Source organism: Vigna unguiculata, chromosome 9 (assembly GCF_037176805.1).
Source record: "Vigna unguiculata cultivar grain cowpea cultivar isolate G323 ecotype 2 chromosome 9, ASM3717680v1, whole genome shotgun sequence".
NCBI lineage: Eukaryota > Viridiplantae > Streptophyta > Magnoliopsida > Fabales > Fabaceae > Vigna > Vigna unguiculata.
The window spans coordinates 17,240,695-17,254,524 of NC_140800.1; the positions used below are offsets into that span (position 1 = coordinate 17,240,695).

General features: G+C 34.3%; 1 protein-coding gene and 1 long non-coding RNA gene across 4 annotated transcripts; both read left to right on the forward strand.

Annotated features, from left to right (window-relative positions):
* The first annotated feature begins 5,436 nt into the window (after positions 1-5,436).
* LOC114162452 (uncharacterized) lies at positions 5,437-9,222 on the forward strand. Of its 3 annotated transcripts, XR_003599204.2 has the most exons (5): positions 5,437-6,264; positions 6,672-6,958; positions 7,081-7,591; positions 8,247-8,641; positions 8,730-9,222. It is a non-coding gene; the product is annotated as an uncharacterized LOC114162452 (long non-coding RNA). The 3 variants fall into 3 exon arrangements; XR_003599202.2 differs by having other exon boundaries at positions 6,672-7,591; XR_003599203.2 differs by lacking the exon at positions 5,437-6,264 and adding an exon at positions 6,399-6,547 and having other exon boundaries at positions 6,672-7,591.
* Positions 9,223-12,728: 3,506 nt separating this feature from the next.
* On the forward strand, positions 12,729-13,637 carry LOC146883638 (uncharacterized). Its single transcript, XM_085666667.1, has one exon. The coding sequence runs from the start codon at positions 12,729-12,731 to the stop codon at positions 13,635-13,637; it is 909 nt and encodes a 302-aa protein (XP_085522793.1).
* Positions 13,638-13,830: the final 193 nt, after the last annotated feature.

A 13,830-nucleotide genomic window follows, 5' to 3' on the forward strand; every position in this document is an offset into this window, starting at 1 on the left:
GTTCTTTTTGAAACGTATCAATAAGCTAGACCCATGTGGGTGAGAGAAAAGTTGTGAACAAATGGAGGCAGCAGATGGTGACGGCAGAGAGTGAGAGAAGAGTGGAGTGTGAAAGAATTAGGATTTTAAAAAGTCATTGACATGTGTCATCGCCATACGTTGCCACTTGTCAAAAAAATAGAGTGTTTTAACACTAGTGCAGGAAAGAGATTATGTCGCGGTTATTTTGACTTTTTGGCTTCGGTTTTACACCCGAGGTATATCCAGGCGAGGTAAAAAAAAACATGTTTATGCCTCGGTTATGAACCGAGGCATATGCGAGGGTTACTACCTCGGTTCTAGAGGGAACCGAGGCCTAATGTGCATCGCAAATTTAAAAAAAAAAGTATTTTCTGACCCAATAACAGCATCACACGTAGCCATGATCCTTGTACACACACCTACACCAATCACAGTGTGCCACATCATCATCTTCAACCTTCTCCCAAATCAGAAACCCTAGCCACCATTCAAACCCTAAATGCCGCCAGTGTGTCGTGACCACCATCTTCGACCACCGCATCACACCGGAACAACTTCACGACGCCTTCATTCATCTCGCCGGCGACGCAGAACACCCTCTCTTCACTATCATATCTGAACGGAAACATCCCACGACTAACCATCGTGAGCCAAATCGCGACTTCGACACACACATCGACGTTCAAAACCCATAGAAGAGTTTTACAATTTGAAAAAGGAGAAGTACATACCTACAAGCGAGATTGAATGACGAAATGGAGGCGATTTTGCAACCTCTGCAATGACAACAATGGAGGAGGCTCGCGTGACGGAGGAGGCTCGTTCAACGGTGGACCGGCGGTGGAGAGACGAAACTGCTACTACGTGGAAGAAGGAACCTTTGCGATCTGGAACAATGGCGTTCGAAAATGGAAGAGAGAAAAATGGCTGCTGCTCCATGCGAAGAAGATGAATAGTGGCATGATTTATTTTAAACCCGAAGAAGGCTTATTGCCTCGGTTGATTTTAAACCGAGGCATAAACATCTATCTGCCTCGGTTAGATGTGACCCGAGGCGTATTCCACTTGAAAAGTAATCAAATATGCCTCGGTTAAAATAGACCCGAGGCATAAACATCTATCTGCCTCGGTTAGAATTGACCCGAGGCATAAAAGTCTGCCACTAATTTAAAAATATCAATGTAGCGGGAAAAATAAAAATTTTAGGGGGTTTATGCCTCGGTTCTAAGTACAACCGAGGCATAAAAGTTTGAAAAAATTACAAAAGTGCCACCGCGTCTTCATATGCCTCGTTTGGAAGTGAACCGAGGCATATAGGGCGCTGTAAAAACCCCATTATGCACTAGTGTAAATTTCTATTTTTAGTTAATTATGTTCGTTTTGCTTTTCGTGGTTGATGGAAAAACTTGCATTTTGTGCTACCTTGAATTGTATTATTAATAGATTAGAGACATAGGTGTATCATTAATGCAAAACTCTCAAAGAAAATAGAAGAATTAAGGGTATTGGACAAAATATTTGACATCCAATTTCCTCCTTTGTACTTTAAGCTTTGTGGAAAACAGACAACAAATTTCAAGGATGAAGCAAATGTGTGTATACATCACAAAGCTCCTTTAAAAGTTAAAACATTAAAAGAGATATGTGAAGATGGTTTAATTGTAATGTGGAAACATATGAAGGTTTATATAACTTGTTAATGTTAATGTACTCATTTAATTTATGTATATATTGTTTTTGTAATCATTTCATTGCATGTCCTTTATCCTCTTCCATCAAACATAATGCATCTTAAAAGTCATAAAATTATAAAAAGTATCTAATAGATTATTTTCAAAATACATCATATACATAAATAAAAATTGAGTACATTCACATTAACAAAGTTATACTAATCTTCATATGTTTCCACATTACAGTTAAATTATCTTCAGATATCTCTTTCTAAGTTTTAACTTGTAAAAGAGTTTTGTGATATATAGACACACGATTATTTCAGTTTTGAAATATTTTTACATGTTTTTCACAAAGCTTAAAGTATGAAAAAGGGAATTGGATGTCAAATGTTTTGTCCAATACCATTAATTTTTCTCTTTTTTTTAGGAGTTTTGCATTATTAGTATGTTCATGTCTCTTCTTAACGGCATATTGATATAAAATAAATTCAAGAAACCAAATCAATATCAATTTTAATAATGATTTATTTAGTTTTTGAAAAAATGTGTTATATAAATACTTGAACATGTTTCAAATTTCTCAACATAATTAAATTTAGAAGTCTTAATCCTTTTAGAATTTAATTTTAATGATTTTGTTATCTACAAAGTATAAAAAAATAATAATTTAAAAAGATATCATCAAACTAAACATATATGTTTTCATATTTTTTAAATATAATTATTGTGATATTTATTTTACTTTATCACTGTTATGAAAAGTGCTATGATCAATATAAAATTAGTCGCAATTAATATATAAATAGTGACTATATTTTTATTTATCATTATTAATTTTATTTTTATAAGATAAAATAATATTAAGTAATGAATGCAAGATCTCACAAGTCTAAAATAACACAAGTTTTTTTTTTCAATAATATATATATATATATATATATATATATATATATATAAATAATTAGAAAATGTAAATAACTTTAAAATCTTAAACTTTTTTTTATAAAATTTTAAATTAATTTAACTTAAAAATATTAAATTAGTCTAATAAATTTCTAACATTTTATTTAAATTTATTTTATTCCAACAATATATTTTGTTGTAAAACCTTTTAAATATTTTATAAAATTAACACTATTAAAAAAACTCATATTTCATGCCAATATTATTTTGAAATTTTTTTTTGTAGAAAATACTTATAAATTTTGTTATGAAAAAAAAATTGTAGGAAATTATTGCCAATTCTTTTACAAAATATTTTGTATAAAAAACTTTTCACAACCAATTTTGTAGGAAATATTTACGAATTTTATAATTTTGTAGGAAACAATTACCCACGAAGGAATTACCTGTTGATAACGATGTCGTCAAGCGATCAAATTAATACTACTTATCTATAACAACTTCAGTATTGTTAAGAAAGTAGCCAAAATATTAGTATGGGTTAAGTCAACCCTAAGTCGTCTCCCAACGAACACAAAATTGATTTTTAACAAATTAGTTCTTATAAATTCTATACAAAAGAGTTAGTCAAATAAAATAATAAAAATATAGGGGATTAAGATAAACAAAGATAGAAATAAAATTTAAAAGATAAAAAAAAATAAAAAGAATAGTAAAGAAAATAGATTGAAGTTACAAGTAATTCTAAGAAGTTGTTCTTACTTGCATCCCTCAACATATCAGACAATATTTGCTTATTTTCATACCACTCTTGCTCAATATTTCTGCATCTTTGATCAACTCGCAACCTTTCATCCATGGACTCTAATTTCTCTATAACTTCACCCATTAATATCATAACTTCCCTGTAGGATGATCCATTGGTTGCTTCAACTTGCTGTGGTGGTACATATTGTTGTTGAAAACTATTTGGAACATATGGTTGCTGAGGTGGACACTCAGAATATGGTTGTTGCTCACATCCCAAAAAAGATGATCTAGGATATAGATCATTAAATTGTCGTAAAGTTAACCCACTTATATCAAGTGCAGAAGTAGGTGCGACAATTTGTTGCTGAAAATCACGTGGTTGTTGTGGATAGCAATTGTAATCCATTTGAAAACTACAATGTTGATTACTTTTGTATGAAAAATTATTTTGCATTTTTGAAAGAGGTTTTCTGAAAAGAAATAAGTTTAAAGATTGTTGAGTAGACTTCCAGGAAAGAGAGGTGCGTCTCAATGGACAACTTAAGTACCTTATCTTTCCTTAGCCAAAGTTTTTCCCAACTAGTTTCACAAATTTCCCAACAAAATTCCTCAAACAAAAATTATGCTTACAAAAAAAAAATAAAGTAACTCAAGAAAATAAATGTTAGAACAAAAATGTAGAAAAGAAAATGTTAGTGATAAACAAAAAAATAACAATAAAAATAAAAATAAAAGTAAAAATCAAAAATAAAATCAAAAGAATAAAAATAAAAATAAGAACTAAAATGATAAAAATTCTAACCATGTTTCCCGGTAACGACGCCAAATTTGATAACGTTGTCTTCAAGCGATCAAATTAATACTACTTATCTATAACAACTTCAGTATTGTTAAGAAAGTAGCCAAGATATTAGTATGGGTTAAGTCAACCCTAAGTCATCTCCCAACGAACACGGAATTGATTTTTAACAAATTAGTTCTTATAAATTCTATACAAAAGAGTTAGTCAAATAAAATCATAAAAATATAGGGGATTAAGATAAACAAAGATAGAAATAAAATTTAAAAGATAAAAAGAAATAAAAACAATAGTAAAGAAAATAGATTGATTCCATTGCTTTTCCAAAATAGATTCATCATCGATTATCTAAAGATTATTGCTCAATTAATTATTGTTATAGATTTACAAATTAATCAATGTAAAGTCTCAATTAATTTGTTGGCGATCTCACTTTTAACCAAAGTACAGTCTCAATTAAAAGTGAGAACTTTTAGATTATCCATAGTAAATTCAACCAAAGTATAGTCTCAATCAAATTTACTATGCCTAATCATGTATATTCTTTTATCTCCTCACCAAATAAAAAGCTTAATTAATCAAAGTAAAGTCTCAATTAATTGTAGTTAGAGTAAATACCTTTAACCAAAGTAAAGTCTTAATTATTGGTAAAAACTCATTTAATCATATGAAAGTTTCTAAATAAAATCAAAGTAAAGTCTCAATTCAATTTAAAAACCCTTTGACTCATATGATCAACATGCATATAGATTTAAAATCATTACTTTTTACGTGATTCAAATATAAAAGACATAGATGAATTAAAATCTCAACAATAATAAAAAGAACAAAGAAATTATTTCATTCTAACCTCAGAATCCATAATGAAATTACATTGGAATCAACCTAAGAAGTTTAGCACTCCATGAAATACAAAAGAAATAAAAGAAGAATAGAGAGAAGAAAAGAGAGAGGAAGAAATTAGGCCCCCCTAAGGGTTCCTCAATTTCGACGTGTGGAGCTTGTCTTTCTTCTGCTTCTCCCTTAGCCTCTTTATATAGGCTTCAATCGAGTTTGGACTTTATCTGTTCGGTTGCTAAAATATTTTATCTTTATTTAATTAATTAGCAACTTAATTTTTGTCCAATTTCAAATTTTGCCTCTCTTGTTTGACCATTTTTACAATATTGACCAGAATTTGACCAAAGTTGATCAGAGTTGACTGCTGCTTTGACCAGTTGACCCGTTGACCAATATGACTGTGCAATGAGAAGCTGACACATGGCAGAATGCACTTTATCTCTCCAGACTAGGGTTTCTCTCACACTTTGGCTGCGGAAAGGTTTCATGGAGGCGCTGGTTCTGCTCCAGGTGGTGCGTCGTTCATGGTGTTTGCGAGACGGTGTTGTACCGACGTGAACTAATGTAGGTGCCGCGACTGGTTCGTGTTTTCTGGTGAAGTGCTGCAATGGAGGTGATGGAATCTGGTGCGTGCTCTCGTTGTCACAGTGCAGGTTCCATGGTGGCACTGGTTCTGGTCTGCGGTGGCTGACGGTGCTGTAGTGGTGGGGACGACGAATGGTAGTGCGTGAAGATCTGATTCGTTATTCATGGCTGCTGCGCGAAGATGGTTCTGTTCTCGCTCATGGCTGCGCGGAGAAGATGATGGTTGCGGATCTGGTTCGTTGGCTCGCTGCATTTGCGCGATGGTGCAGAAGGTTGAAGATGGTGGAGTTGCGGTGTTGGCGAGAGTGGCGAACGGTGTTGCTGCGATTGCTCCGGCGAGAGTGGCGGTTGCCGTAGAGGGTGGTCATGGTGGCTAAAATTAGGGTTAGGGTTTCATGTGTGAGATGGAGGAGATGATGACGTGGCAATGTCTAATTGGTGCATTTGTGTTTGCAAGGATTAATGCCACGTGTCAACATATGGTTGGCCTGATTTGAAAGTTGAGGATTGCCACATGGCAACATCTGGTTGAGTGGAGTTTAAGTGGTAGGAGGGGTGCAACTTAGTGAAAACAGGGGGTGCAGAATAGGTTTTTGGTGAGACCCATTTAGAAAGAGGGGAGTGTATAAGTAAAAACTGGGGTGCAGAAGTGATTTTGCCAGAACTTGCTGATTTTAGCCTTATTTAAAGGTGCTTTGTAACTTCAATCAATTTATTTTCCCATCTTGAATGAGCTTAATCTTAACTTCAGCTGCATCAACAAAAGTTAAAATATCCAAAAATAATTTATGCAGCTAAAAATCACTTTTTAAAACATTTTTATCACACAAGCTCAAATAGCCTAATTATCAGAACTATCAATTAAATTACTCTTTAAGCATACAAATTCAATTAAATCACTCTTCCAATGGAAGCCAAGGCATATTCTTTTTTTTTCTAGCAATTTCATTTTTTTAGGCATTTTTCCCGTTTCGTAAGTTGATTTTTCTTGCTGTACATTATTTTTCGATTCAAATTTGATTTTCTTTTGATGCTTCTTCAACTTCTCATAAACCCTAATTCTATTATCGATACGCGTGCTTTTTTTTATTGTTTAGGGAAAAAACACATTGAATCTGATGTAATGAAGGTTAGAGCTACCATGGATGCTCGAGCATGGTTCTGATATTGTCACGCACCGATGGTCGGCAAGTCATGTCCTTGGAGGAAGCGCTCATCAAGTACAATGAGTAACTCGGTTGTAGATATTAGCACTTTTTCAACCATGTAAGTTAAATTCCTGTTCCGATCCTTTTTATATATTGAAGCAACAACACCATATAGTTGAAAGGAAAGACGATTATATTCGTGTAATCGTGTGGAGTATCAAAGCTCAATCTTGCGGGTATGTGCAACTTACATATAAGGAAACTCATCATGAAAAAGAAAAAAAAACCATTTTATATATTTTAGCGAATATTAAGAGCCATATCTAATTTCCTTCTTTTCTCTGTCTTGTTTTAACAGTTTGTGGATGATAATGAGTTTTGGTTTCCACCTGATAAGGGTTCTACTTTGGACTATAGATTTGCATCTAGGATGGGGATTTAAGTCAAATCAACGGTTCTAACACCAAATCTTTTAAAGCAACAAGCTTTTCTTTTTCTTAACTAAGCACAATCTTAGAATAAATTGAAGAATGTGAAGTGCTTATCTTGATAGCCTGTAATGCCAATGATAATAGGCATTTTAAATTTGTACCTGCAAAAACATGTGATCTTTTTGTGGGAGAATGGGTACTAGACCAATTTGGACCAGTGTACACTAATGAGAGTTGTCGTATGGTCGAACCTCATCAAAATTGTATGAGGAATGGACGTCCTGATTCGGGATACTTGTATTGGAGGTGGAGTCCAAGAAGTGAATTGCCCAAGTTCAATCCCAAGAAGCTTCTTAAGTTTATGATAAATAAATCATTTTCATTGGTGATTCAATCTCTCGTAATCATGTGTTGTCCCTACTCTGCATTCTCTCAAAGGTATTGTGAATGTTAATATCAGTTAACCAATTTGCAAATTTGATATCATTAGCCTTTTTTGCTTGAAAGATTTCCCCTAGAATCTTGATTAGTGCTCAGTATGTATACATTATTTATGCTTTGGTTCACTTTCTCTTGCTTGCCAAATTTTAGAAATTAAGGTCCATTTGCTAGGAAAGAAAGAGATTGATGGGAAATTATGTGAATGGAATTAGGAAAAACAATGGAAGTTAAAAACAGAATAAAAATAAAAACATTTGGTGTAAAAATAAAAATATCAAAAGAATCAAAATAGAAAAAATTAAGTGAAAATAATTAATGAACCAGACTTTTGTTTTTTGTTTCTCTTTTCATTTGTTATTTTCCACCTCGTTCTTGCTTTTTCCTTTATTCAGAGATAGTTAAAGTCAAGATTCCAATAATTTAGTTTGTCCACTTATTTACTCTTTAACTCAGTTAAATCAACAATGAATCATTCAAGTCCAACTTTCTTTTTGGTAGTTTAATGAATTATAAAATGAAACCAATTAAGTTGCTTCTCTGTGACTATATTTTAACGTTAAAGTAGCACCAAGCCACAAACCTCACTTTATTATTCCTAATTGTTTGATATCTCTCTTTCTACTTTGACTTAACATTTGTGTCCATTTGCTAGGCTGCAAGAGAAACTGGTGCACTTAAAAAGACTAAGGAGAAACTTGAAAAAAAAAAGTGGAGGAACTCACTTGGCGTCTTCGACTAGAGAAAAATTTAAGGGTGAGATATACGCTTTGCACATACACAAATTTTGGAAGATCAATTTCAGCATAGGACATCCTTAAAGAAAATTATTTGGGATCCTATAGAGGAACCTAGAAGAATCCAATACACGGGAGATGGAAAAGCTGCAGAATTTACTGCAAGAGATGCAAAATAAAGTTGATGAAACCAATGCATTTGTAGAAATTATAGAGTTTATTGATGTGTGTTTTCTAGATTGATGAGAATGTTGCCAGGGAAATCATAAACCATAGAAGTCTTCGCCAGCACAATATTATTCGGTTCAAGGAGGTATGTAGTCTGGACAAATGATATGATCTTAGTGAGAGTACTATTTGTATCATGTTTAGGTTATTTAAATGTGATTTCAAGTTTGCAGGGGGGTTAAACTTCCACACATTTGGGTATTGTTATGGAGTATGCAAGTGGTGGAGAGCTCTTTGAGAGGATTTGTAGTGCTGGAAGATTCAATGAAGATGAGGTTTGTTCGCTTTCTCTCTTTTCATTTATCCACCAATTCTTTTTCCACTTCTATACTCATCATAAGCATGAAACTACTTATTCTCCCTTCCCTTACTTCATTGTTGGCAACTGAGTGTTTGGAAATTCAATTGTTTTATTTTCATTCTGGTTATCTCTTAGTTTTCTATGCTTGATATTGCTTCCAGCAGCTTATTTCAGGAGTTAGCTATTGTCATTCCAAGGTGAATAGAATAATTATACTGTGAATGAGTCGTTTCGGATGGCAGTTAGTTTTTAGTTTCCTTTGTGGTTATTTTCTTTCTAATTTTTTTCTTCTACAACAAATATGTCATCAAGACTTGAAGCTTAAAAACACCTTATTGGATGACAATTCTGTCCACAGCTCAAAATTCGTGATTTTTGTTAAATAGTAAACGATTTTTTTTTCTTAAAAAAGTTATGATTTGCCGGCGGTTATAACTGCCTCTAAATATTAGTTGATTTTAAATATATATATATATATATATATATATATATATATATATATATATATATATATATAATTTTGCTGGTAGTTATAATTGTCGTTATATATTACTTTTTTTAAAATAAATTGATTTTGTTGGCGGTTATAATCGCCACTAAATATCGGATAACTTTTTCTTTAAATTAATTTAGTGGTGGTTATAACCGACTTTAATATTTTTAATGGCGGTTATTCCGACGGTTATATTAAACCGACACTATGGTACTTTTGTGGCGTTAAATTCTGTGACAGTTGGTTAACTAACGGAAATAAAAATAGTGGCGATTTTAACTGCCACTAAACCACACAATCAACTGACGCTAAAATTTAAATCTTTAGTAGTGGATTAATGTTTTTACGATATCTCCTAAACAATTTTGTATACATTATGTTCTATCCAATAGTTTAAAAGTTTCTTATCATTTACAGCTTTTTTTCTTTTAATTCTTGATTTTTTTTTTCTTTTAAGCTTTAGAGTCGATAAAAAATCTGTAATATAAATTAAATTTATAATAGGTACTAAATAAATATTTTTAATAAATTTTGTGAATAATTGATATGAATATTTAATTATTTGTTTATTGATAGTTACATATGTGTGATATCAAAAACGCAAATACTAATTACCCACAAATAATTAATTTTATTTAAATATATATTTTTTACAAAATCAAGTGATAAAAAATGTATTAATAAAAAGAAATATTTATCATTAAAAGTTATTTAAAATTTAATTTCAAATATTTATATTTTTTTCATTTGAATTTATAAATAGAAGTTATTTCTAAAGAGAGAGAAAATTTATATTTTACAAATTCATTTAAATATGTTGTTTAGAAAAACTAAATTTATTTACATTAATCTTTTAGCGTAGTTTTATTTAAAATATACTTTAAAATTAATTCTTTTATCTAAATTTATTTTTTGAAAACTTATTTTTTTAATAATTTTATTTAAATTAATATATATATATATATATATATATATATATATATATATATATATATATATATATATATAAATACCAAAACTCTTTTTTTATCTAACCGACAGATAATAGAACATGCGAAAGAACACGAGAGATGACAAGTAACCAATATTGGTAGCCAAACCATTGACATCACTAATCACTGCATACCAAAAGACAAATTTATGATGCCAAAATATTTTGTTATTTAAGATGTTCTAAGATTTATGTATTTTATATTTACGATGCCAAAATAACTTGTGATTTATGTATTTTAATGAACATGTAATCATCTGCCAAAATTAATGCGTTGTATTTTATAATATTAAATTTCTATGCTTTAATTAATATTTCATTTGTATTGTATATACCTTTTATCTTGAAAAATAACAAATAAAATTTATTTATTTCAAAACTGTTTTACATTTGATTGAATTGAATTATAATAAAATTAAAACATTAAATAAGAAAATCAATGACAGGACATCAATCTTTTCGTATGAACATATATTAAGCAAACCCCTTGTGCACTGACGAAACTAGGTTATATGTTAGTGTACTTGGCCTCCCAATTGTTTTTACAAATATACATGTACCGGGCACCGAGATTCAGGGAGGTCGGAAAGATCGGAGGGGTCGGATACCTCGGCGAAGTCGGTGTCATTTACAGAGTTCATAAGCACAATTCATTTGGGTCCAGCCTAGTAACGTGATCCGATTCAATTCATAAGCCCATAGGGGAGTTTAGAAAACTGATGTTTAAATCCCTAGATTTCAGGAACTTGCATGCGGGATTTTAGGAGTAGATAAAGGAGCAGTGGCATACTGGGAATGCTGGGAAAATGGAGTCCAATACCAAAGCGGTTATGAAGGAAGGATATAATAGAACATATTTAGGAAAAAGAAGGGATCATCAGAGTGGAAGGAGAGTGAGACAGAGACAAAGAGAAAAGAAAATTATATTATTTTGGTCTACCACATTTTCTGAACCGGAACATTGGCGCCCACCGTGGGACAGGTAAAACTAGCACCCTTGCCCACAGAAGAAAATGACTGTCACGACCTCTGGAAAGAATGGGGGAGATACCCTCACCATGGAACAAGTCATGTAGCATATCGACAGTTTACGTCGCGAAAATGAAGAAATGCAAAAACAAGTAGATGACGAACGCACCCGGTGACAAGAGCAAGAAGCAAAACGACGAGCAGACCTCGAAGCAGAAAGTGAGCGTTTGCAGAAAGAAACCATGGAATCCCGTCAGCGCCTAGAGGAGTCCTTACGCCAACAAGAACAACTCCGAAAATGCAACGAAGATTTGCGCACATGGATGAGAGACCGTGGCAGTTTTGGCAATCATGCCATGTTAAACAGGAATATCGACCAGGAAGAAGGACATCCTCTCGCAAGAAGGATAATGGAGGAGTTGATTGCCCCACATTTCATCATTCCGAAGGTCCCTCCATTTTTTGGAGAAGGCAACCCGGAGGCCCACCTCAAGGCATTCCGAGCATAGATGCTGATTTCAGGAGGAAGTGATGCCATCCGATGTAAAATGTTCGTCGAAACACTCACAGGTACCGCACTCAAGTGGTTCGGCAAACTTCCTAGCGCCTCCATTACATCTTTCTCCACATTCGCCCAAGTTTTTATGCAATGATTTGCAGTAAACCGACCGAAGCAGCTGCAAATTGCCGACATGTTTGATGTAAAACAACTCCCAAAAGAGTCGCTAAAGCAGTTCCTGAACTGCTTCTGCGACGTGAGTATGGGACTCATCAGTCCCAGTGAAGAAATGCTAGTAGGAGCCTTTGTTAAAGGACTACGAGCCAACCTCTTTAGTGAATCCCTAATCCGATCACCCGCAATGACGTTAGTAGAGGTTAGGAGCCGAGCAATAGTACACATCGAGACCAAGGAAGCCATGCAGAAGAAAAGGGTAAAAGAAAAGCGTCTGAGCCTAGAATGTAAAAATAAAGATTCTTGTCGACAAGTCATGGAGACTTTCTCACCGCACAAACGATCAAGTGTTAAATTCTCCCCTTATTCCACGCAACGTACCGCTCACAGGAAGATGGTGAGGACGACCTGCCCAGCACTCACTAAACCTAAAGCTCAGTTGATAAAGGTAGAGGACATCGCGAAATATTTGCGATTTCCTCTGGAAACAGGGAGGCTACTCGGGAAGGACACCTCGGCCTGGTGTGAATTTCATAAAACGCATGGCCACGATACGGAGAGTTGCTTAGGACAGCTAGCGAGTTTGCCCAGAAGAGGAATACTTCTAAAATACGTCAGTTCGGAAGATCGGGAGGACATGGATGAAATTCCAATTCTAGGCGATTTTAACACGATAGCAGGAGGTTTTGCAGGAGGAGGTCCTACTAAGTTTGCCAGGAAACGTTATGCCTGAGGGGTTATGTCAATGGAGACCTTAAAATCTGCTGCTCTGAGCCCTACACTCACATTCTCAGAAGAAGACATGAGGGATGTGTTCCCTTACGAAGATGACCCAGTGGTTTTGTCTATTGTGATGATGGGAAGAAATGTACACCGAGTCTTGATCGATCAGGGAAGCTCAGCTGATGTGATGTTTTGGGACGCTTTTATGGGTCTGCAAGTCCTTAGGGATCAATTGCAACCTTTTGACAGAGTACTAGTGGAGGTGCATGGTTATGTCGATCTTCGAACCACATTTTCGAACAATCAGGCACCAAAAACAATAGTAGTCAGGTACATAGTGGTGAATGCACCCTCCTCTTACAACTTACTGCTGGGGAGACCATCCCTTAATAAACTGGGAGTGGTAGTGTCCACCACCCACATGAAAATGAAGTTTCCCACAACAGAAGGGATAGTTATAATGAGAGTAGACCAGGAGATCGCCCGAAAGTGCTATGAGAGCAGTCTACACGCCAGGAGGACCTATGCCATAGCTCAGAGTGGATCAGTCAGAGAAGGAATACGGGAATCCGAAACAGAACTAGATCTGAGGTCCTTTGGCAAGCATCGAGGACTGAAGCCTGTAGGGGATTTAAAGGAAGTAGAGATTTCATCGGGCAAGAAGGTAAAAATCGGTTCGAATTTAGATCCACGGACAGAATCCGAGCTATGCCAAGTCTTGCAATCTAACCTTATATATTTGGCATGGATGGCCCAGGACATGCCTGGTATAAATCCAGACGTTATATGCCATCGATTGAATGTGAATTCAAAGTACAAGGCGAAGATACAAAGGCGAAGGAGACTTAATGATGAAAAAGTAGAGGCTGCCGCTGCAGAAATACTAAAGTTAAAAGAAGCAGGGCACATCAGGGAGATCCAATACCCGTAATGGTTGGCCAACGTTGTAATGGTTAAAAAAGGCTAGTGGGAAGTGGAGGATGTGTGTCGACTTCACATATCTTAATACAGCTTGTCCTAAAGATTCATATCCACTGCCCAATATAGACACACTTGTAGATCGAGTCTCCGGATGCGGCCTGCTTAGCTTCATGGATGCGTACTCTGGTTACAATCAGATCAGG